Source organism: Ruditapes philippinarum, unplaced genomic scaffold (assembly GCF_026571515.1).
Source record: "Ruditapes philippinarum isolate M1 unplaced genomic scaffold, ASM2657151v2 ctg5514_1_1_1_1, whole genome shotgun sequence".
Taxonomy (NCBI): Eukaryota; Metazoa; Mollusca; class Bivalvia; order Venerida; family Veneridae; genus Ruditapes; species Ruditapes philippinarum.
This window is the reverse complement of record NW_026855379.1, coordinates 94600-118261: the sequence shown is the minus strand read 5'-3', so window position 1 is coordinate 118261 and position 23662 is coordinate 94600. Positions and strand designations below refer to the sequence as shown.

Genomic DNA, 23662 nt, shown 5'->3' with positions numbered 1-23662 from the left:
ACCTTAAAATTTTTTCCAAATACAGAAGGCAGCTTGATTTCATAATTTTATCTGGAAAAATATTCTATGAACTATAAAAATAATCTAAGATATAGTTAACTAAATGCCATAAAATTAACACCAAGTAAGAAATTTCCTGCAACCACAGTAGTTCAGCATTCCATTATGCTGTAATTCATGTGTAACTAGTGCTTTTTTGCCTAATTTCCTATTCTATTTAATATTTCAAAGGGTGTTACACCAACTCGGTTTTTTAAGAGATAAGACAACTTCCCAGCTATTACTGGTGGAGGGGGTATGTGATACACTCCTCTTTACAATAAATTTGGCAAGAGCTGGCACCCAAAAAAGAACCACAAACCAAATGTAAGAAAGCTAGAAAGCTATCTCAAAGAAAAATGTCCGATATTACAACCAAAATACAATTTTATTAATCATAATAATAGAAGAATATAATAGATATTTTTTTTATAAAAATCTTGAAAGCAACCTCTTGCGAAACATATCTTTAACAAAGCATACCTTTAACTATGTGTAAAAAGGACACAGAAACGGAAGCACTAAAACACAAATGTGGTCCTTAAGTCTATCTGTACCACCAATAAATGGATTTTAAAATAAAATTACAATTGCACCAGTAATACTACAAGGCTATAAGTTTAAACATTCATCAAAAATAAAAAAAGTCTATTCATGGTATTTCATAGCTACATTTTTTTTTTAGATTTTATAAGAAAAGTCCGCCGAAGTTGTAAACAGTGTATTAAACTTAATTAAAAATCTAGTTCTTAAGCATATCTATTCTACCATTTTCCAAAAAAATGTCAGCAAAAACAAATTTCCTCCAAGTTCTTGAACTATATTTTGGAACCTCTTGCTTTCCAAAATTGTTTTTAACATATATATTTTCTTTAAACATTCATAGAATAATGCCTCAGAATAACTAAACAATAACATATTTCCTGGTAGAGAAATCCTTTTTTGTGTCAACAAATGCTGGATGATTCATGTATGACATTCTTCACATTTATATATCTTAACAATCATTCAACAAAATTCCACAATATCAGTAAAATCGTTTTCTTTTTGTTGGATCATCCTTGTTAAATATAACAAATGCAACTGCCCCACATACAATCACACCAATAATTATAAGAACAATGACAAAGAATATCTTCCATCCTGACCAGCTGCCCCCAGATGTGAAGCCCCCTTTAGGATCATCAATGTGATCTGAAGAGGAAGAAGAAAAAAAATATTATGAGTTATTATCTTTTATCATCAAAAGGTTAGGTGACAATGGAAAGGTCAAAGGTGACAATGTAAAGGTCAAATGGCGATGTCCAGATTTACTGGTGGAGGTAAACCTCAGGTGTCCATCCAATATTAGTATTATTTAGGCATCAGCAAGTACCTAGGCAGAACCATTAACCTTCCCAAATCCCGTAACATATTTGGAGAGCTTCCCTAAATAGAAGATTTCACAATTTATTGTTTCTGGTTGGATTTGTACCTAAAGCATTGAGAAATTTGATTCCAAGCCAGTGACCAGACCACCCTGCCATAACCTATGAAGATATTCATAAATTCATGATTTTTAATGATAATACCTTTTTATTTCATGTTAAGTCCACATGATTCACAGAAACGTAAAAACTCTCTGCCAATTACCTCCCTTGTCCATGACACATGACACCAAAAATAGGTGTAACATTATTTCCAGAAACTGAGATATTTTGAGTACAAACAGAACATATATCAATTAATCCCAGTCGTTCAATATATTTATATATCTAACATAGGTAAATTAGATGTTAAAACAATTTAGTTATTACATAGAATTTATATAAAGTTTACCTCTTGGTGCTGCAAAAACTTCAGCTTGTGGCAATCCCCGGTATTCTTCCTCCTTACCCTGCTGTAAAATAAATTATAAGGCTAATTATAATAATATCAAATATATAATATTGTCATTATAATTATTATAATTTTCTATAAAGCTATATATCTGCTTTACACAGTTTTGAAAATGAATAATGTCAACATACTTGTATAGAAGAAATATGTTGGAATTTTTCTAATGCAACATATGGTCCAATGCACAAAAACATTGCTATACAGTTAAAAGCCTATTTAAAATAGCAGCAAAATATTTTATTCCGTAACATTTTCCTCTGTGTATGTACAATATTCATGTGTGTTAAATTACAGAGAGACTTCATGTAAGAAATCTTTTGAGAATCTACCTATATAACTATGGAAACTACACTATTTTACTCTCTATAAATTTCATAAAAATGTTTCAAAAGCAATAGTTTTTCCTTTTAACATTTTGTTCACTGTTTCTGTTGATTCACTGATTTATAAAAATAGTTTCATCTCATACTTGCTATTGCATATGGAACATATTTTTGTGCAATATCAAGTGTGAAGCAGTACACTGTTGAACAATAGTAATCCATAGTTCAGTTCAAAGTACATGCATGTTGAATAACGTATAAAAAAAATTGTCAAAAAACTAAGCGTCAAAATTCTCTGTCAGTGACAAACACATGCAATAGTATAGAAAACTTTCAGGTCCGTTCTAAATTTGTAAGGTGATAAAGAAATTGCCATGTTTATTTAAGATGTGCATCATGACGCATTGACAACCCTGTATTCCTGTTAACTTGCACTGGTAACAACCCTCAATCAATATCATACTTTCTTTTTTTTTTGGTTGGGTTTACGTCACACCAACTCAATAAAAGACATATGGTGACTTTCCAACTTAACTGGTAGAGGAAAACCTCAGGTGCCCCTCCATACATTATTTCAAGCACAACCTTAACCACTCAGCTTTGGTTGCCCATTATACTTTCTAATTTTAAACCACTTGTTCTCACTGAGGAAGATGAGCAGCATTTGTGTTTTTTTTACATGTTTTCATCTTATAAATGAGTCGCGCCAAGACAAAACCAACATAGTGCGTTTGCTTTCCAGCATGGATCCAGACCAGCCTGAGCATCTGATCACAATCCATGCTGTTTGCTTTTAAAATCTATTATAAGTAGAGAAATTGATAGCGAACAGCATGCGCAGGCTGGTCGAAGTCCATGCTGGCTGCAATACCATCCCATTGGTTTTGTCATGGCCCGGCTCAAATTATCATTAAAACTAAGGAATAGCTAACGAAGACTTACACTTTCAGGCAGATCTAACTCATAAAGTTTCATTGAAATTATATCATGGTTATCTGAAAGAAAAAAAAAAGAAAATCTACAACATGAATATTAAATTTTGACTATTAGAACATGTTCATCATAACTAAAGACAAATTCAGGGGCAACAACTCTTGCTATAGAAATTTAAAGTTATGCACTGTTTAAAAATGTTTAAACTGTAATTTAACCTGATTTTTTTTATAACACACAAACAGACTACATGGCATGTAAATCAGTTACAGAATGAATGTTCTTTCATGTTACTTTCAAAGACCTCAAACTTGCAGCATTACTGATGAAGTAAGACCACTGCAAGCATAAGTTCTGACTGTGACACAAACATGCACCTGAGTAGATCCATTAGCCATTAAACTTCAATGAGTTAGCAAGATAGCATCCTTACATGAAAACATTAGTCTGTAACAGGATATAACCCCACATAGATGATAAGCAACATTTGTTAATGATTGGACTTGTAAGCGTTCTTCAAGGCAAGAAAAATTTACGAAAAGTCACCTGCTAACTCTCCAGTGGCAGCCGATGCACCGAAATAATAACCAACTGGTAATCGTACACCATCCACTTTAAAACATTCTGTCCAACCATCCTTTCCATCTACATCCATAGACACCTATACATAATATAACGTACAAAACAGACATTAAAAACTTTTTTAACATGAAATATTCTGAAACGAAAGAGGGACTGCTCCAACTTTGTGAGTTAAATCCATTTCTTAAATGGACTTGTAATTCTCAATCCATTATCAATTCTTGGGACATCAAGATGTAAAATTTGAAGTTAGTCACCCAACAGTATAGAGCCTAGTCAGACTTCATGATAAGGCAGGCTGGTCTGCTCTATACTACTGGAAAAGCATATTCACTTTTCAGTTGAGCAGTTCAAGGCTTTCAAAATTCAAATTTTCACATATACATATATAAGAAATGGTAGAATCAAACCTTTAAAGTAGTTCCTTCATATCTTATTGCCAGATATGTATCGTGATCAGAATTTCTAAACAATGACGTACAGCCAGCTAATTCTGTATGGGTACCGTCCAAATCATGGTCATAGTGCATGCTACCATTGTTCACCATTGAAGAGATATATGGATGCTGATGCTGAAAAAATTATTTTTATTTTTTTATATTTTTTTTAGTTTGCTTCCACATTTCAAGTCATACTTAATATATGGCACTTTTATACATATCTTTAATTATGAAAGATGACCTAGCAAGTTTGTCAGGAGTTATTTAAGGCACAAAGAGGTGCTTGAGTAGAATCACCAACCTTCAGTAAACACCATGGATAGCATCCTCACATCTAAACACCTTTCAGCCAAGAAGTTGGTAAAAACATGACAAAATGTATGATAAACAAACATTTCACTTTTAGTCATGTTTGACTAACAAAGTCCATTATTATAGGGGACCCATACATGTAATAAACATTCAGAAAGTGGTGTGACTTGTTAAGGTCAAGAAATGTGAAAATAGTTATAAAATGTCATCAAATTTTGAAATGGTCATTAAATTACATTACATTTCATTAAAAAAATACTTCAGTCAAACAATTAAGTTTTTGTTAACTTAAAATTATTTACATCATCAAAAACTGGCTAATGCTGTGAATCATTGTTTATATATAAGAACAATAACTAACTGCTAGGCATAAATATCTAAGCTATACTTACATTATGAGGCCCATTATGATTACTGTATGTATCAGCTATCACAGCCAGTCCCACAAAATAGTCTTTACTGCCAAACACAGGACCTGAAAAATGGATTCAAATATGTTTTCCTTTCATAGCCAACTTTCTTGCATATCAGACAGGATTATCTACTGGTTTACACCGGTGTTAGAAAAACCTGTTTAACAGTCTTACACCCCCCATGTATGACATGCCTCGTGTAAATGACGCATATCCAACATGCCATAATATTATATTAAATGAACTGTGTTCTTAGGATGACGTCATTGTGCCATTATGAATGAAGTTGTAAATTCATACACTACTATGAGAAAAATGTGCTAAATAAAAATATTAGTTTCGTACTTTCTTTTTGTAATATCACAAATTTGTAATATGCAAGAAAAAGAATCAAACACACTGGCTATCCTCAATGTCAGGAATATCTAGCTTTCAGTTAAATGTTTAGTGGAAACTCGGCAGAGTCTTGTTACTGCTGTAAACTGTTAACCTCGAGTTAGATATTCCAGTCTGTACTGGCAGCCAGTGTAAGATTCTTGTAAATAACATGTAGTATCATGTTCTGGTATCAGGAACTTATTCTAGAAAATCAAATGAGCAGTATTTTTTATAAATTACTTGTACAAATAAATCCAATATACTGAGAATTCAAGAGCATGTACAAGTATAGATTGAAGCATGCTACCCATTCAACTGTAAGTAAAAGTATAACAATTTTATAATATATCTTTGAACCATATCATTTGTTGAAATTCTGATGAAATTGGTTCTATTTTCAGCCTGTAGTTTTCAATATCCCCCTTGACCCTTGGCCAAATAGGTTGTGTTTGTTGGCAAACCTTTTGCCACAGAGTCTGATAAAAATGGGATTTGACTGTGTCACAATATAATTTTGTTTGTAACTCAGTACAAGTTTGACTGTGACAATGTACAAAGTGTGACTGTGTCAGTGTACAAGTGTGACTGTGTCAGTGTACAAGTGTGACTGTGTCAGTGTACAAGTGTGACTGTGTCAGTGTACAAGTGTGACTGTGTCAGTGTACAAGTGTGACTGTGTCAGTGTACAAGTGTGACTGTGACAATGTACAAGTGTGACTGTGTCAGAGAACTAGTTTGACAGTATCAGTGTACAAGTTTGACTGTGCCACAATACAAAATTAGACTGTTCCCCCAAATAAGATTGAAAATATCTTTTTTTAATGTTTTTGAGTTTGACTGTGTTAAAGTATGAGTTTGACTGTGTTACAGTATTAGTTTGACTGTGTTACCACTGACCAGAATAGGTTTTGTCAAATTTTAAATGACTTACCAAGCTGATTTCTGTCCCTAGCATACCAAATAGCAAAACCATCTCCAAATAAGTTTTTTCCCTGACCATGTACTTTAAAATGTACATGTAACTCCCAATTTCTTACTCGGCAAGGCTGTATAATATAAAATATTGAGATACATAAATATACGCAATATTAAAACTCATAATATATTCTTCTAAATGTAATTAAACAAATGAGGGAATTAAATGGAGATAATACAGTAACATAATACTTTAAACTAACTACATAAAAATACACAAGTTAACAAGTTATGCTATGGTTCTTGTTGCGTAGAAGTTATAGACATTTAATCTTTACCATAGTGTTCCATATAGCACCTTGCGAACTTTGCCTGTCAGGTGTAAGACGAATATAATTACTGGTCACCATGGTTGTACCGACAAAATCCCACAATGGTATATTCATTCCAGCACCTAGAATACATAAGTGATTATAATGTTAATTAACAAATTTGAACAAATCTTTAAACAATAATGACTACTGTACCTTAAAATTCAAAATGAAAATATTTTAGCCACGTTACGACAAAACCAACATAATGAAATCCGCGCAGTCTGATCAGGATCAATGCTGTTTGCTAACAAATCCAATAACAAGTAGAGAAACTGATAGCGAACAGCATGGATCATGATCAGACTGCGCGGTCTGGATCCATGCTGGTCTCAAACCCATTATGTTGGTTTTGTTGTGACGCGGCTCATTTCAACATTTATTCAGCATCAAGATAACAGAATAGTTTCAAAGATTTGCAAATTTATGTGTACAATCATGTACATTCCAATTCTTAAAATAGTTCATTAAAATTTAGACTGGAGATTCCAAGTAATACTTTTTTAAGTTGGAGCTTATCATGAATTTCTTGAGCCAATTGCTCAAAGGCTACCACACTTCCAGCACAAGCCCTGAACAAATTTTAACCAGCATTCAAGGAGAAATTTTATTAACAAAACAATGACATGCTGCCTCTGATAAAGTGTGTGTCAGACATCAAAGAAATCAACCAATGAATTAAAACAGACACTCATGTTTATATGAATGAAATATTGGCTTCAGTCTAAAAACTTAAATAATTCAGGGCCCTCAATCCAATTTTGGGGTAGGTCGATACCCTCAGCAGGAGAATTTCAGTGGATGGGGGAATTTTTCTAAATTCCTATTTGGTCAAATATCAATAAACTACCAATTAAATATCAGTATTTTTTCAATTCAACTTGCTATTGTGAAACATTTAGAGGATGAAAGTTTTCTCTGTGCATCCATACAAATATCAAAGCCTGTGAAACAAAAAATGGTGGAGACAGACAATATTCTGCTGACATAAATGGTGTGAAACAAATCCATTTTACTTTTCAAAAACAGTGCAACTTTTAGATTTTTTCTGTTCGTTTTTATTTGTTTTTAGGGGAATTTTTTACCTTTGTTACTGGGAAAAACATATTAATTTGGTGAAAGATTACAGCCAATATCGGGCTGCAGATTTGGTAGATTGAGGGTCCTGTAATTGGCTGCTTTTTTTGAAAGAATAAATTATTCAAGTTCATACTTCATATACTTCAGTCTTCATTGTTCGAGATAAAATTGCAACAACTTGGACACATAATTATGTCACTGTTCAAAACTGTTCAGTATTTAGGAAAAATAGTGTGTAGGCAGCCGGATAGCTCAGTTGGTAGTATTGTTTTCAGAGGGTCCCAGGTTCAAGTCCCAGTCAGACTGCACGTTTTTCTCACCCTGCGACATTTGGCGCCCAATGGGGGAACATAATGGTATATAAGCTCCAAGTTCAATTTCACATTGTTCTCTGTAAGTCTGTACCCATTAGAAATTCGAAAACAAATTTCAATATAGCTGGGGAGTATGTCACTGTTCACAACTGTTCACTATTTAGGAAAAATAGTGTGTAAGCAGCCACATAGCTCAGTAGTTAGAGCCGCGGTACGGTATTCCATGGGTTCCGGGTTCAAGTCCTGGTCAGGCTGCATATTTTTCTCACCCTGTGACACATATCCTATATCCTGGTTGTACTATCTACCGGGAATGTAAGTCTTGACTTATTAGGGCTGACACATTTTTATATAAAAATCAGGTATTTGAAATTTATTGTTATGGTAACGGGTAATGTATTGCGGGCATTACAATTCGCTCAACACATGAAGAAAATTTATTCATTTTTTTCATACAAAATATTGCCGAGATTTTAATATTGCCATATTCATAGAATATTTAAATTTCATTCATCTAATCATCATTTTATTTTTTGTAAATCTGTTTTCAAAAGTTGGTGCAGTGAAGTAGACAATCATTGTTACAGTTTTAAAAGTACTCTCCTGTGGCTGTCTCGATTCCGGCCTTTTTAATGTCACTCGTATATTTTAATTATTCTTTTTATTTGAATGATTGTAGAAAGATATTTCTGATATTTTGTAATGTAAAACTAGATAAACAATAAAATTCTTTACAGTTTGAGTCAGTATTATGCAAAATAAAAGTAACTTTTGATTATTTTTTACACATCGCTTAAATTTCTTTGAAGTTTAATTACTTTTGAATGGGGGTTAATTACCAGGCAACAAGTGATAATTAAAAAACTTTATTTTCAAACTTTCATTACCAGGTTACATGTTATAATTGCAACACTCAATATTCAAAAACAAATATAATTTGAATGTATATTTTTTATGTGCGCGGTCTTTAACTACAATCCATGGTATGTGTGATAAGAAAATGATTCTGAAGAGAATATATATAAATACAATGCAAACTTCTATTTTCTTTATTAACATTTATAATTGAAATAGAAAATATACCACTAAATTTGTATAGCCATTTCCTTGAAAAATAATGAAAATAAACATATGACAAATAAATCATTTGACGTGAATTGTAAATGATATCTATGAAAGAAATATGTTTCAAAATAAAAAAAAAAGTTATAAAACAGCTGTTCTGTATGCCAATAAAAGTTTCTTCCTTGCCAATCTAATGAATTTATCTTTATATGAACGCTTGTCTAGAATGATCTGAAAAATATATTTAATTCACTATTGACTAATTAGTAGAATATTTACTATATTTATACTTACATTCAGGTAATCAAATAAAAAATGTACAAATCATAAAATTGAAAATAATTCAAAGAAATAAAGACAAATTTCAAACATGAATTTCTTTAAAAGTTTTTAAGCAATCAAGAATTTTTTTTTGCAATGCACCCATTAAACCATGTAAAAAAGAATTATCTTAATCTGAATCGTGGTAATAATTTGTGCTTGAAGTAAAAGGGCATCAAAGTGTAGAGAGTATGCCTAAATAATAGACGATTATTTTTAATTAAGTACATTTTTAACTAAGCATTGCATCTTTCTATCACAGGTAAACGTTGCGTGGCCATGACTTACACTATATCCCCGTCCCCCCTCTACAACCCAAAACCCTAAAAAAACATTATGAAAAAAAATAAAATTTTATGACTAAGATATTACAAATAATACTTACATTATAACAAATTTCTTTTGTATGCAAGTGTTTTTCACATTAATTTCATCACGGATAAATTTAGTATTTACAAGACAAGGATCGGACACTTTCGTTTAGCTTATAGTCTCTTTGCGCGCATACGCAGAATCGCACATGGGATAAAGGTGGACAGAACGAGAGATGGCGGAATGCGCGGAGTGCGAAATATGACAGATTTTTACAAGAGTATGTGGTGTTATTGCAGCTTTGTGAAAAATTATACACCTTTGAATGTATTGATACAGTATTATTTTGTGCCGCTAAAGTATAAATATATGAAATATGCCTATAGAAAGCACAGGTAAACGTTGCGTGGCCATGACTTACACTATACCCCTGTTCCCCCTCTACAACCCAAAACCCTAAAAAAAAATTATGAAAAAAAAAAATTTTTATGACTAAAATATTATAAAGGTATTTTACTCTACTTTCATTTTGCATAGAAATATCACTAGCATCTCAATTATCAGCGCATATATTCATCAATTTTTCACCAATCTTAACAATCTTGGTCTCAAATCTTAGATAAATAAATACTCTTTAAGAAAACAACACTGGCACCTTCGCTGATTATACGTAGCAAGAAATATCCAAGCCCAAACTGTCAACAAATGAAACTCGGAAGAGATCTGATTGCACCGTTTCGGTAAAACTCTCACGAGTAAAACACACTAAATTCACCGTGAAAGAATATTTCTTTGTATTGCGTCTTTAAATATGATAAAATTAAGTTATTATTTATAATAATAGTTCAATCAAAGCATCATATGAAACTATAACGCACCTTTTTTCCTATATGTCAAATTCTCATTCCAAAATGAAAGTAAAATGGGCCTGCAGATTGTTTTCAAATGTAGTATTTTCATTGGTCACAGGAAAACCTCGGACCAATGAAAATACTTAAAGGGAAACAACTCTGCTGTGCCAATTTACTTTCATTTTGGATTGAGAATTTGACATATAGGAAAAAAGGTGCGTTATAGTTTCATATGATGCTTTGATTGAACAATTATTACAAATAATAACTTAATTTTATCATATTTAAAGACGCAATACAAAGAAATATTCTTTCACGGTGAATTTAGTGTGTTTTACTCGTGAGAGTTTTACCGAAACGGTGCAATCAGATCTCTTCCGAGTTTCATTTGTTGACAGTTTGGGCTTGGATATTTCTTGCTACGTATAATCAGCGAAGGTGCCAGTGTTGTTTTCTTAAAGAGTATTTATTTATCTAAGATTTGAGACCAAGATTGTTAAGATTGGTGAAAAATTGATGAATATATGCGCTGATAATTGAGATGCTAGTGATATTTCTATGCAAAATGAAAGTAGAGTAAAATACCTTTATAATATTTTAGTCATAAAAATTTTTTTTTTTCATAATTTTTTTTTAGGGTTTTGGGTTGTAGAGGGGGAACAGGGGTATAGTGTAAGTCATGGCCACGCAACGTTTACCTGTGCTTTCTATAGGCATATTTCATATATTTATACTTTAGCGGCACAAAATAATACTGTATCAATACATTCATATGTGTATAATTTTTCACAAAGCTGCAATAACACCACATACTCTTGTAAAAATCTGTCATATTTCGCACTCCGCGCATTCCGCCATCTCTCGTTCTGTCCACCTTTATCCCATGTGGGATTCTGCATATGCGCGCAAAGAGACTATAAGCTAAACGAAAGTGTCCGATCCTTGTCTTGTAAATACTAAATTTATCCGTGATGAAATTAATGTGAAAAACACTTGCATACAAAAGAAATTTGTTATAATGTAAGTATTATTTGTAATATCTGGACATTTATAGTGCAAGATGGCGCGATAGCTAGGTTGGTTAGACCAATGGCTGTCACTCCTGAGGTCCCGGGTTTGATCCTGGGTAAAACTTTCACTTTCACTGGTTTAATTGATACCCCACCCACTAATTTAACAATGATGGGTGGAACTTCCATTAACTCTTTCGCTGCACCTGAACAAACGTTAAATCATATCTTAACATTTTACCTGTATATGGTTTTGTAATAGTATGTTCTCTTTTTAAATAGTCTTTTGTATTCCATGTTGCTTTCACTAAACATGATATTAATAAAATAAACAAAGTTCGCAGAATGAAACCGGTATCAGACGCCATTTTGACATGTGTACAGCTCACTTCCGGGTAATCACGTGGGGAATCTTAAGTATTTATTTTCGCATACGCGTCGGTAAACAAGCGATTTGTCAAATAACGATTCGTATGCCTTTAATTGTGTTACGGAAATTATCCGTACGAAAAAGTTAGCAGGATTTTCCCTAAAATAAGCATTAAAACGATTAAGATTTCCGTGTATCGTGGACTAACCAGTTCTCAAACCTCTACTGTTTAGTTTAGCCAACGAAGTGATTGTTATATGACTATCACATGACAATAAAGTACCCTACACAATGCAGTTACCTGCTTTAAGATAGTTTTGTCTATTATATTCATTTTCACAAATAGTCAATGGTGTATTTATGGGACTTACAAAGGAAATAGCAATTTGTATGAAATTACGCTATGTAATAAAATATGTTATGTCTGGATTATGTCCCAGGTTATGTAAATATTTGTTCCTATGCACTGTTTTCATTTGACATCAGCAGACATGTCTGTCAGAAACTAAGCTTTTATGCACACAAGTTCAGGACATCATAGTCACTTCTAGTAAAAAAATAACAGCACATGAATGAAAGGTTTGAGAATAGGTTGGGTGTGAGATTAGGTACTTATACGATACATAAGAATTCCATGCTTATTTAAGACGGACATGGAATTTTGTAAAATTCCTGCTAAGCAAAATCATATTGAACCGCCTATAAGGCTTAGGCGGTCCGAAAAATATGGGATGAACAATAATTTATAGATGGGATTTAGAACTTAGAATTTTGTCAATTATTTGTAAACAGAAATTTTGTACTTAGACTTTTTCAATAACCAGAAATTGACTTAGAAAATTTTGCTAGACAGCAATTTCTGCAGAAGACACGGGTAAATTATAAAAATTAGTAAAAATGATGAACAATTACTTTGCTGCTTTTATTCAATGTTGTTTTTCAAACCTAAAACATCATTGTGGATGTCACAATTTCTACAAACATATAAATATATACATAATCATTAATTGTTAAAAAAAACAAACAAAAAAACAAATACACAAACACACACACACGCACGCACACACGCACACACATACACACACACACACACAAAACTCTACTACAAAACTAAAACTAAGAAGATAATAGATAATGATGATGTGGTCACTCAGGTTGCAGAGAATATACGTATAATACGGGGAAGTCAACGCGGGCCCGGGCTTTGGCTTGCCCGGCTATAGACTACACGTGTATATTTAAAAGAAAATTCAAATTTAAAAAAAAAATAAAAAAATATATAGAATTCAATACCTATCAATGAAATTTTCAGTGTCAGTTCTAGTTAGGCGCCGCCATTTACAATGTAACTCAATGATAAAAGGCGGTGTATTCCGATTACGGAACAAATCTCAACTTTTCGGATTAATAATAATCGTCGAGTGTTCCGAGTGAAAACGGAAGTGGGTACATATAATACCGAATGACACCTTTAAAACGGAAAAATGAAAGGATTTTTTTACCGACTTCCCCGTTCATAGGCTTTGCCTAATTTCATATTAGTTAAAGTATATGAAACGAGGTAGTTACGAGGATTTATCACATAAACCGCGGCGCAGGAGTGTAATAAAGCCATTTAATAAAAACGATATTACACTTAAGATATAATACATCCCAAACTGTGATTTTATTGCTCAATAACATCACTGTTTGGAGTTCGGATGCGGGGAATTATATCACGAGGGCGTAGCCCGAGTGATATAATGATGCGCATCCGAACGACAAACAGTGATGTTATCAAGCAATAAAATCATCGATTTGGATATATTATTTCGATTCTAACTCGACATCAACAAATATATGCTGCCGTACATGATAATTAGCTACATTGCGTCTGATTTGTTTCCGTACTTATTGTCAGCGCGTCACATTTTTAGTGGTTACTTCACGTATATAATGATTACGTCACATGGCTAAATATAGAACGTCAAACAGTGATTTTATAGCATAGTAACACACACTTTCGGTTCTTCTATTTTCAATAGGGAAAAATACGGGTCGTGTTAGAATATAAGAATCTTACACCGGCTGCCGGTACAGACGGGAATATCTAGCTCTCGGGTAACTGTTTAGCGGAAACTCGGCAGAGCCTCGTTACTGCCGTAAACAGTTACCCTCGAGCTAGATATTCCGGTCTGTACCAATTGCCGGTGTTTGATTCTTTTTCTTGCATATTACATGTCAATTATTTTCGGAAAAGAAATTATGAAAACTGATATTCTCATTTCGCACTTTTTTCTTATAGTAGCGTATGAACAAAAAACTTCATTCATAACGGAAACATGACGTCATCCTTAGAACGCGATTCATTCATAAAAGGCGCGCGTCAATGACGTCATTTAAAGCACGCGACTTGTCTTACATGGGTGGTGTAAGACAGAGTTTTCTAGCACCGGTGTAAACGGTAGATAATCCTGTCTGACATGCAAGAATAGACGATATTACATAGAGGATATTTGTTTGTTTTGCATGTAAGATTGAAATATAATTTCACTGAGTGAACACCAGATGCAATATTTCACGAGTTGCGTAGCCACGAGTGAAAATATAATAGCTGGTGTTCACGAATGAAATATATTTCAATCTTATATGTAAAACAAATAAATTTTCTTTTTACTTCATGCGTTTTAAGTGATTTTAAGTAATTTTTACTGATTTTGCCGCGTAACGTCGCACATTCTCCTTCGTGACGTCATCACATCATGACGTCACATCAACAAGTTTTAAATATAGTTCTGTTAAATTTCTTTAATTTTGTTACATTTTTAACATAATGTATGGTGACCTCAACTTTCTTTTCCGAAAGAAGCAAAATTTACGCATGACGGCATTTATTTTTGCCTGTTATTCCATTCAGTTTTGATTTTCTTTTCATCCGCATTCAGATATAGTCCGGCTACAGTGAAAATTATATTTTATAAATTTCACCAGTGGTTTATCAGAATATAATCATCTGATATATTACAATAAAACACTGGAAAGCATGAAATAAACTAGTGTAATAACACTTTGACGTCACGTCATTTGCGCTATAAAAAGTATAAACATAGCGTTAAAGCGCGCTAATGTTAGCGTTACATTATAGGCGAGTCAAATAAAAGTGACTCTTGGAAAAAGTTTACCGTTCTTATTTTATATATGTGATAAATAGAATATTATATTCGTGTAGATTCAATACTAAATTTATTGAACGAGTTGAATAAAACAATATTATGCTCGCCAGAGACTTGCATAATATGATTTTATTCAACTCGTTCAATAAATTTAGTATTAAACCTACACTCATTCAATATCCTCTATATAACACTGGCTGGGGCGACATAAAGAGATGTTTCTGCTAAAAATGGCGAGGCCGTAAGGCCGAGACAATTTTTTTCAGAAGTAATCTTGATAAGGGATAAAGAGTTTGTCTTTGCAGCCGTATGCGGCTTTTGATTTTTTTTTCAGTTTGGTTAAATTAAAAAAAATATATTGGCCAGATTTCTTATATAGAGGATATTAAATGAGTGTAAGTTCAATACTGAATTTATTGCACGAGTTGAATAAAATTATATTATGCGAGCCTCTGGCGAGCATAATATTATTTTATTCAACGAGTGCAATAAATTTAGTAATGAACTTACACGAATTTAATATTCTGTTTATCACATACCCAAAATAAAGACCGTTTAAAGTGAAATAAGAGTCATTTTTATTGACGCGCCTACAGTATAACGCTAACATTTAGCGCGTCTTTACACTATGTCTGATAACGCTAATGACGTCACGTCAAAATATATGCACGGCCGTGCAATACCATATTTACGGAGTCGTAAAATCGGCACGGGTGTGTGATAAACCTTGTTAGAAATCCTGTCAGGTATTTATTGCACAATTCTGCGTTATTTATTGCACGAATCATGCGTTATTTTCACATTCCGGAGTTACTGGATATACACAGTGAAGTTTTGAGACATTTTTTTTTTGCGCGAGATTGGTATAATCAGCACTGGTGATTAACCTTCTCATTTACAATATCATTTAAGTAGACAGGGTTGGCAGTATTATCAATATACCTCGTGCTTCGGGATAGTAAGAATATTAATCGCATCGCGATAATTTTAAAACTATCCCTTTTCAATTAATATGAACATGTAATAATAACCTTACCATGATTAATTCATCGTTGTTTGAAGCTAGAAATTTGTCAGTTAGACCTTGAAACCCACATTCTACTGCCTTGTCGGTCTACGGACATTTGACGGGAGATATCGGAACGGATTGACAAGGGCAACTTTATATTGACCCATAAAAACGAAACTTATAATCATTTAGTTTACATTCAGTTCGAGGGGAAGGGTTTGCCAATTAAGAAAGAAAGAATCTTCTTGCAATTCTTGTCAAAAATGATTTCTTGTTCTTATGAGTCTGATGATATTGGCTGTTGATTTTTTAGAGCCTTATTTATAACAACAAAGAAATTTAGAAGTAAAACATTATAATAAGTTTTTAAATGGTATTCCAGTGTGACCTCAATCCCATAATTTAAGGAGTTTCCTTCAGCGCCGAAGACCACTGCCAATGATTCGTCTGAATGTATTTCCTTAAACCCTTTTCTTAATGAAAGCCATGATGAAAAGTATATCGTTTAACATTTGTATTTTTATAGTGTGATTGGTGTGCTTTTGCAAAATTTGCCACTACATTTTTATGTGATTTTATTTATTAAAACCTTAAGGTATTAGTTCTTCTCTAAGCACCAGTGTAAATGCATTTGAACATTGTACAGTTTAATTATGAAACATATCACTGAAGTACTATTTGGTAGAAATGCCTTTGGATTGACTGGTAAAGGAAAAATCTGAAACATTTTAAATAACTTTAAGATTGTAAAAATTCACACTATATGTACTTGTGGAAGATTTAAACTTTAAAGGGACTCCATTGAAGTCCATAGGACTAAGAATATGTTCATAGATAATTTGGTGTATTTATAGGGAAATATACTCAAAATTTCATTTTTGTGTCTTCTTGCACAAGAAAAATGATTATTCTAGAAAAAAGTGAATGAGCGAATGATCTAAAAACTTGCACAGAAGTTATTGGTCCAGATCGATCTGTGCACAAATATCTAAAAACATAACACCAGTCTTGTCATTTCAAAACAAGACAAACCTCACAGGAAACCCTCCAACATATCATTTTACACCGAACATTCTCATTGTGTTGTGCACGACATTTGCTTTGAATGTATGCGTCTGATAAATATGGAGTCCTCCCGGTACGGAATTCAACACAAGTCGTTTTAGTCTAGAAAATAGATGTTGAACATTTTGAGGTGTCCAAATTTAATTCACCATATTTATCGGGTATTTATTGAATCTGTGTAGTTTTAGTGAGTTACATGATAACTTTTACAGTTATGCTGTGTTTTCTTCAGGACCTCATTTCTTTGCGGATGGATTGAAGATGTACTACAGGCGGTATAAACTGTGTCACAAAAGAATGAAAATTTCTGAATAAGTAGATGGCTAACATGTTTTATACTGGGCCTCATTTGACTTGAATTGTGTTGGTGTTTGAAGTGGAAAACAATTTGGGAATCCAGAATATTTTTTTCTGATTTATCGCACAGACTTCGATAAAATTATTAAGAGTCATGAGCTTATTCGAGTCATAGAAATTACTTTTATCGGGTTTTCAAATGTTTAAAATATTTATGTATACCTCCGTACTTACAGCGCTTTGATTTTACCTTTCTTTAAAAGACATTTCAAATTGTACATATCGTGTGACGTAAATGGTTTAATGAGTATCAGAAGGAATATTATTGGCTTTTATAACAAGTAGATCATATCTTAAAACTGTTTGTTTTCCAGTAAAATTTACAGGGAAGAACTTAATATATAAGAAGGGTTTTCATTTACCAACAGAATCAGGGGATCTCATTGGTCTTTCTAGAATTAGTAAAATAATATAAAACGTATGCATGTCTAAATTACATTTTGTACTAATTGATATAAAGGGGTTTCGGAAACAAACTTTCTAGTTAAATTTGTCGGATATTTGAAATGTGTGAACCGAGATGGCTTCCTCCCATTATACCATTTTACAACATTTAACACTACTTTGAAGATTTCTTTCATTCTCTAATAAATACCTTATTCAACAGAAACTGCTTTTAAAATTTCATTTATTCTCCAGTAAAAAACCTTATAAAACATCAAAAAATTTACTGAATTATAAATGACATTCAATAAGTTTTGTCCGAAATAACAAGACTACCAGACTGAGTATTGTCTACAGTCCCTGAAACCCATGTACAAGAAATTATCGGAAGGCCCAGTATTGTCCACAGTCCCGGAAACGCATGTACAAGAAATTACCGGAAGGCACCAGTATTGCACACAGTCCCGGAAACCCATGTACAAGAAATTACCGGAAGGCACCAACATATAAAACTGGAAAAACTCTAACTAGATTATGTTCACCGTTTTTAATATTACACAAATGTATATGATTATACTTATGAGTTTAATTCATATACATAAAATGATTCCCATATATTTTTGCACATCAATTAAACAGAACATGATATTAATGCATACCTGAATACTTCAATGTGAGATACACTTATCAAACATGGAAGTTTTATTTAGGAACACATAGCAGTGTTTCCCAGATTTAATCGCTAAATGCTATGACAAAACTCCGAAATAACCTATGCAAGCAAAACCTGTTTTATCTTGTCCGAGGATCTATTTAAAAGATATTTCTTGTTTTATTTAATTAAAAATGGTGTCCTTTTATAATTAAGAATAAATAACTTTTGGGAAGGGCTTAACTGGGATGGGCGTAATCTAATGTTGCTAGAACTTGTTATCCAACACATTTGCATTTTGTTATGTACTCATCATTTGTATAATATTTGACATGTATTTGATGCAATAAAATATGTTTAAACTAATAAATAGCAAACAGTTCTTTTTATTTTCTTCTTTACTTTTTCTTTGGGAAATAGAAATGATTAATTGTAACTGTCATTTTATCAAGAAATCAATAAAACATTGTTTTGCATAAACCCATGACTGTTTTAATCTAAAACAAAATAATCAAATGTAGTTCTGTTCACTGCAGACATTCTAACCTCGATGTATGCATTAAAATTAGGTGTCTTTACCCACGCCACTGGAAAATTACCATTTTCTAACAAAGCAATTATGGATGAAAATGTAACATGGTGGTAATTAAACATGATGGTGGTAAGATAACATGATGGACATGTTACATGACTGTCGCACAACATGATGATAATGAATAGTTTCATTGAACATTCGAAGTTTAAACACAAATATAAGATTTAATCCTTTCACAAATATTAACACAGGCATAATGTAACAGGAAAATCTACCATTTCATCCCAATAGTTAGTGCAAGAATCTAAATCAATTATTAACGTAACAATACAAAAATATTCTTTATAATGTATTTTCTGAATTAATTCGGGTTTCTCTGGCCTCAATTCGTTGATTTACATAAATTTTGACCTAACTGACGAACTCATAACAGAAATTATTGATTGTCTTGCAACAAAAAAGAAGATACGAGACAAATTAATCAAAGATTTATTTGTATTTGATATAGCTTACAAACACAAGTTCAAACAAACACAGATGCATTCAAACAATCTAAATTTGATAAATAAATGTATAACAATTTAACTTTTAACTATTATTTCATGATAATGCTATTTGCCAACTGATATACAATTTAATCAACATAAATTTAATCAGATTTATTTTACATTGAACGAAACGAGTACAGTTTGTTTATTGTTTAATGTAAGTCTGCTTAAATACAGTTAATGTCCAACCACTTCAACATTAATCATAGATGTATGAATTTTGTCAAAAAGTCAAGTTGTTGAAATATATGAATGGTGTTTTTTCCCATATACTTGAACAAATTAAATGATATTGTTCCAGTTTTTATAGTATATACACTGTGTCACACATTAGCTTGTATTGTAGTATTTTGATTTCAAACAAAACACAAAAGATTTCAATGTACAACTGAATGCTTTATATCGCCTTTAGTACCATTTTATTTGTTTATGTTTTACACATGTATTAGCGATCTAAATAAAACAATAAAGAATGGAACGGCGGGAACGAGCCCATGTTTGTCCTATACAGAAAGTGTTCGTCTGCATATATGGAGATCCCGTATGAAGAACCTGAGCTGTGCATCCAGTGATTTGTGAAGCTGCCTCAACATTTTTTGGAATCTGTATTTAAAGTAGACGATGAACATCGGCACATTTATAATTTAATTCTGCATCGCTTCAAAACCGCGGTTCTGATGTTTGAACAAAATACGTTTTTTAGATTGAAACTATGGTACCGGGAAAAGAGGATTAAACGCTTTGCACTGCTTCAATTTGATTTAAATTGGGTTTTTAAATAAGAAAACGATCATTAAGGATTTGTTGGCGAAGTATATGGATTTGGTGGCATACAAGGCATCTGCATTGTTTGACATTAGAACGGATTTCCTGAAGATGGAACCGGTGCTGTTTATTCACCGATGTGTGTATCACGCATTAGTGAAGTAACTGAGGATATTTCCGTTTGACATTTAGCATTCCATTCATGAAACAGAAACAATTCTTTTTCCCCGGTTCCGTCATTCAAATAAAAGGGATTATCACACGAATTCTCTCCATGTATTACTTTAATACAACAATGTGGAGGAATAAATCTTTCAACAAGAACTTCTTCATATTTCGCAGCATAATTTCTTTGAATTTGATATTTTTTGTCACTCTGGTCTTTTTTAGGAAGATATTCGTCCATTACATTCGAATAAGTGAAATCTAGAATTCTTCCCGTTTTTTCTCTGAATGGTACGGTACGAACAATCTGATCTTGAAACACTTCAAACAATGGGTCGTTATAGGCCTCCTCGCATTTTTCAGCATACGTTTCGAGCTCGCTCCGATCGATGACAACATATTTGAGACATGTATCATTGTCCCCTTCATCATCTTTTAATTTTCTTCTCTTTAATTCTTTCATTTTCTTTAATCCCTCCATTGTGGCACAAGTAGAAATCCAGTGACAAGCTTTATATTCGCTGGAACATTGCCTTATATGATAAGAAGGCTCTTTATCACGGGATGGACGTTTCGCCATGATACCATCAGTCAAAGGAAATTCGTCGTCTCTCAGCAGACGATAGAGAAAATCATCTCCATATCCTGCCATTGTAACTGAAATATATATATAACTTTTTTACATATCCCAACTGTGTTCAAGTAAATCAATGTTATTGATTCAAAGTCAACATTTAAAGGCGCCTGACCATGTGCAAGCTTTACTTGACGTGAATTTTGATTGAAAATAACCACACTTTTCGATGAGATGCGGCATTTATTTAGTCACAAAAACTTACGTTTTCTCATGATAGTAAATAATTTTAACATACGGTTCTTAAACAGCAACATTTTGCCATTAAATTTTTCAAACCATACCTTAATAAATGTTTTTTCTTTTAAAGATATAGGGTATCTAAGTTTGAATATCTTTAAAATTTGAGTAACGTCATCAACCGTTCGCCTTTGTTTAAATTAAACATCGACATCCACTCATCAGCAAGAATAAATAACGCTGAGAACATTTCAACGAAACAATTTTTAAGGCTTTTGTGCTATAGTAACTTGGAAAGAGTAAAACATTTTTGTTCATTTTAAATTTACATTAATTAATGATAATTTCTAATACCTCATGTGTACGAAATCCATCTACACTTCAAAACTGTTTTAATTTATCGAATATAAAATGATCTATTTTGCAACATATCAATTAATTTTAAGTATGATTATTATTGTACTATCCAATAAAACCTATCGATTTACAGACATAAAAACACCTTAACAGTAACCGAAGAAAAATCAAGTTTTTATGCACACGCCACTTTGGGTTTTACACTTTTGAATTAACAGAAGATTTTAAGCGTTAACAATATAATTTTCTAGAAATATCTATCAAAGGAAAAAACACTTATTTACAACTATACAACTTTGCAACACGATCTGTTTTAATACTTATTTAATTGTTAATCAGTGTTGATGTAGTTCTCCAAAAGTCTGTTTTTCTTATCTTACATGATGGTAAAGTGATAGAATATTATTATTTGTTCGGATCGGAATATCCGTCACGAAGGGTACAGCCAATTGGGCGATAACGAGGATAACTTAAACATACTTGAAGTGTAGATGGATTTGTTAAGCATGAGGTCCATTTTACTAACCTGATATTATAGTTATTCCAACAGAAAATTTACTAACCAACTAAACAGTCGAAAACTTCGATTTGATTTAAAACAATTTGTCCTTCTCGCTGTTATATCCTTTGTAGTTAGTTTACGCTTAACTACTGTGATGATTGGTTTTTATTTGTTAGGGACTTCAGACCCAAGCAAATATACTTCTATGACTACTGTAATAACTTTTTGAACCCTATACTTCTCTTATTGTCAAAATCTGATAATAGTCCATGAACATGAATAAATGATTTATATGTATTTGATATAGCTTACAAAAACAAGTTCAAACAGACACAGATGCATTCAAACAATCTCAATTTGATAAATGTATATCAATATAACTTTTAACTCTTATCTCATGATTTTACAAACTGAAATACAATGTAAACAAATCACATTTTTATCAAAAGCTCATTTTAAAATACATATCTATAGACTATCGATCTTTAACACGATCGAGTGGGTATATATTGGTATTCAATTGAACTGAGTGAAATATTCATACATTGAATACAGTCTTTTATGAAACAAGTGTTTATACAGTCTGTTTGAATATAGTTAAAGTGCAACTACTTCGATATTTATCATTTATGCACGAACTTTGTTAAATAGTCCAGTTATTGAAATATACTGTATGATTGATGGTTATTTTACCCCTAATTACTTTAGAAAAAAAAAGATATTGTACATATCTTTATAGTATATACACACATTAGCTTGTATTGCAGTATTTTGATTTCAAACAAACACCAAATCTTTCAATGTACAACTGAACGTTATTACTTGACTTTAGTACCATTCTATTTGTTTATGTTTTACACGTGTATTAGCAATCTACATAAAACAATAGAGATGGGAATAGCGGGAACGAGCTCATCTTAATTTTCAAAATTGATTTGATGGCATATAAAATCTGTATCTATACAGAAAGTGTTCGTCTGCATCCATGGAGTCCCAAAAGAGGAGTCTGAGCTGAACATTCAGAGAGTTGTGAAGCATATATTAGTACAGTATTGGAATCCGTTTTTAAAGTAGACGATGGACATTTGTCACACTTATAATTTAATTCTTAATCGCTTCAAAACCGCGACTCTAATGTTTGAACAAAATGTAACGTGTACCGAGCGAATGTACAACGAATATATAATAAATTTTTCTTTGGGCTACCTGCCGTTTGATTAGATACAAATTATTCTGAAAGTATCATATATCGTAATTAATCAGCTTGAATTAATACTCCGAAATACACTACCGGTATTAAATTCTCAAAAGTCTCAATATACCGGTAGTAAAAATGTTTACTATATAACACTATGAAATAATTATGTTTTCGCCCCGCGACCCCGCCAAGCGAAAAGTCGAAATTAACAAGTTAAAAATGGCGGGGTCGCGGGGCGAAAACACAAATGGC

The 23662-nt window shown here is 32.4% G+C and overlaps 2 protein-coding genes across 3 annotated transcripts; both read right to left on the bottom strand.

Moving 5' to 3' along the window:
- Positions 1-791: 791 nt before the first annotated feature.
- Positions 792-11936, bottom strand: LOC132743127 (vesicular integral-membrane protein VIP36-like). Of its 2 annotated transcripts, none has more exons than XM_060731649.1 (9): positions 11779-11936; positions 6552-6667; positions 6230-6344; positions 4900-4982; positions 4166-4327; positions 3720-3834; positions 3183-3235; positions 1858-1918; positions 792-1233 (listed from the first exon to the last, which is right to left on the bottom strand). In XM_060731649.1, the coding sequence occupies exons 1-9, from the start codon at positions 11903-11905 to the stop codon at positions 1067-1069; spliced, it is 999 nt and encodes a 332-aa protein (XP_060587632.1). In that variant the 5' UTR covers positions 11906-11936; the 3' UTR covers positions 792-1066. The 2 variants fall into 2 exon arrangements, with proteins under 2 accessions (XP_060587632.1, XP_060587633.1); XM_060731650.1 differs by having other exon boundaries at positions 1858-1915.
- Positions 11937-18200: 6264 nt separating this feature from the next.
- LOC132743115 (uncharacterized) lies at positions 18201-23037 on the bottom strand. Its single transcript, XM_060731631.1, has 2 exons — positions 22237-23037; positions 18201-21196 (listed from the first exon to the last, which is right to left on the bottom strand). The coding sequence occupies exon 2, from the start codon at positions 21189-21191 to the stop codon at positions 20502-20504; it is 690 nt and encodes a 229-aa protein (XP_060587614.1). The 5' UTR covers positions 21192-21196; positions 22237-23037; the 3' UTR covers positions 18201-20501.
- Between the last annotated feature and the right edge of the window lie 625 nt (positions 23038-23662).

Bases quoted from the DNA above. Each gene is read 5' to 3' on its own strand.
- LOC132743127 (XM_060731649.1), bottom strand. From the start codon at position 11,905: ATGGCGTCTGATACCGGTTTCATTCTGCGAACTTTGTTTATTTTATTA. The intron at 4,983-6,229 runs GTAAGTCATTTA...TCCATTTTTCAG, and splicing joins TAGGGACAGAAATCAGCTTG to GTCCTGTGTTTGGCAGTAAA. The intron at 3,236-3,719 runs GTGACTTTTCGT...TTTTTCTTTCAG, and splicing joins TGCCACTGGAGAGTTAGCAG to ATAACCATGATATAATTTCA.
- LOC132743115 (XM_060731631.1), bottom strand. From the start codon at position 21,191: ATGGCAGGATATGGAGATGATTTTCTCTATCGTCTGCTGAGAGACGAC.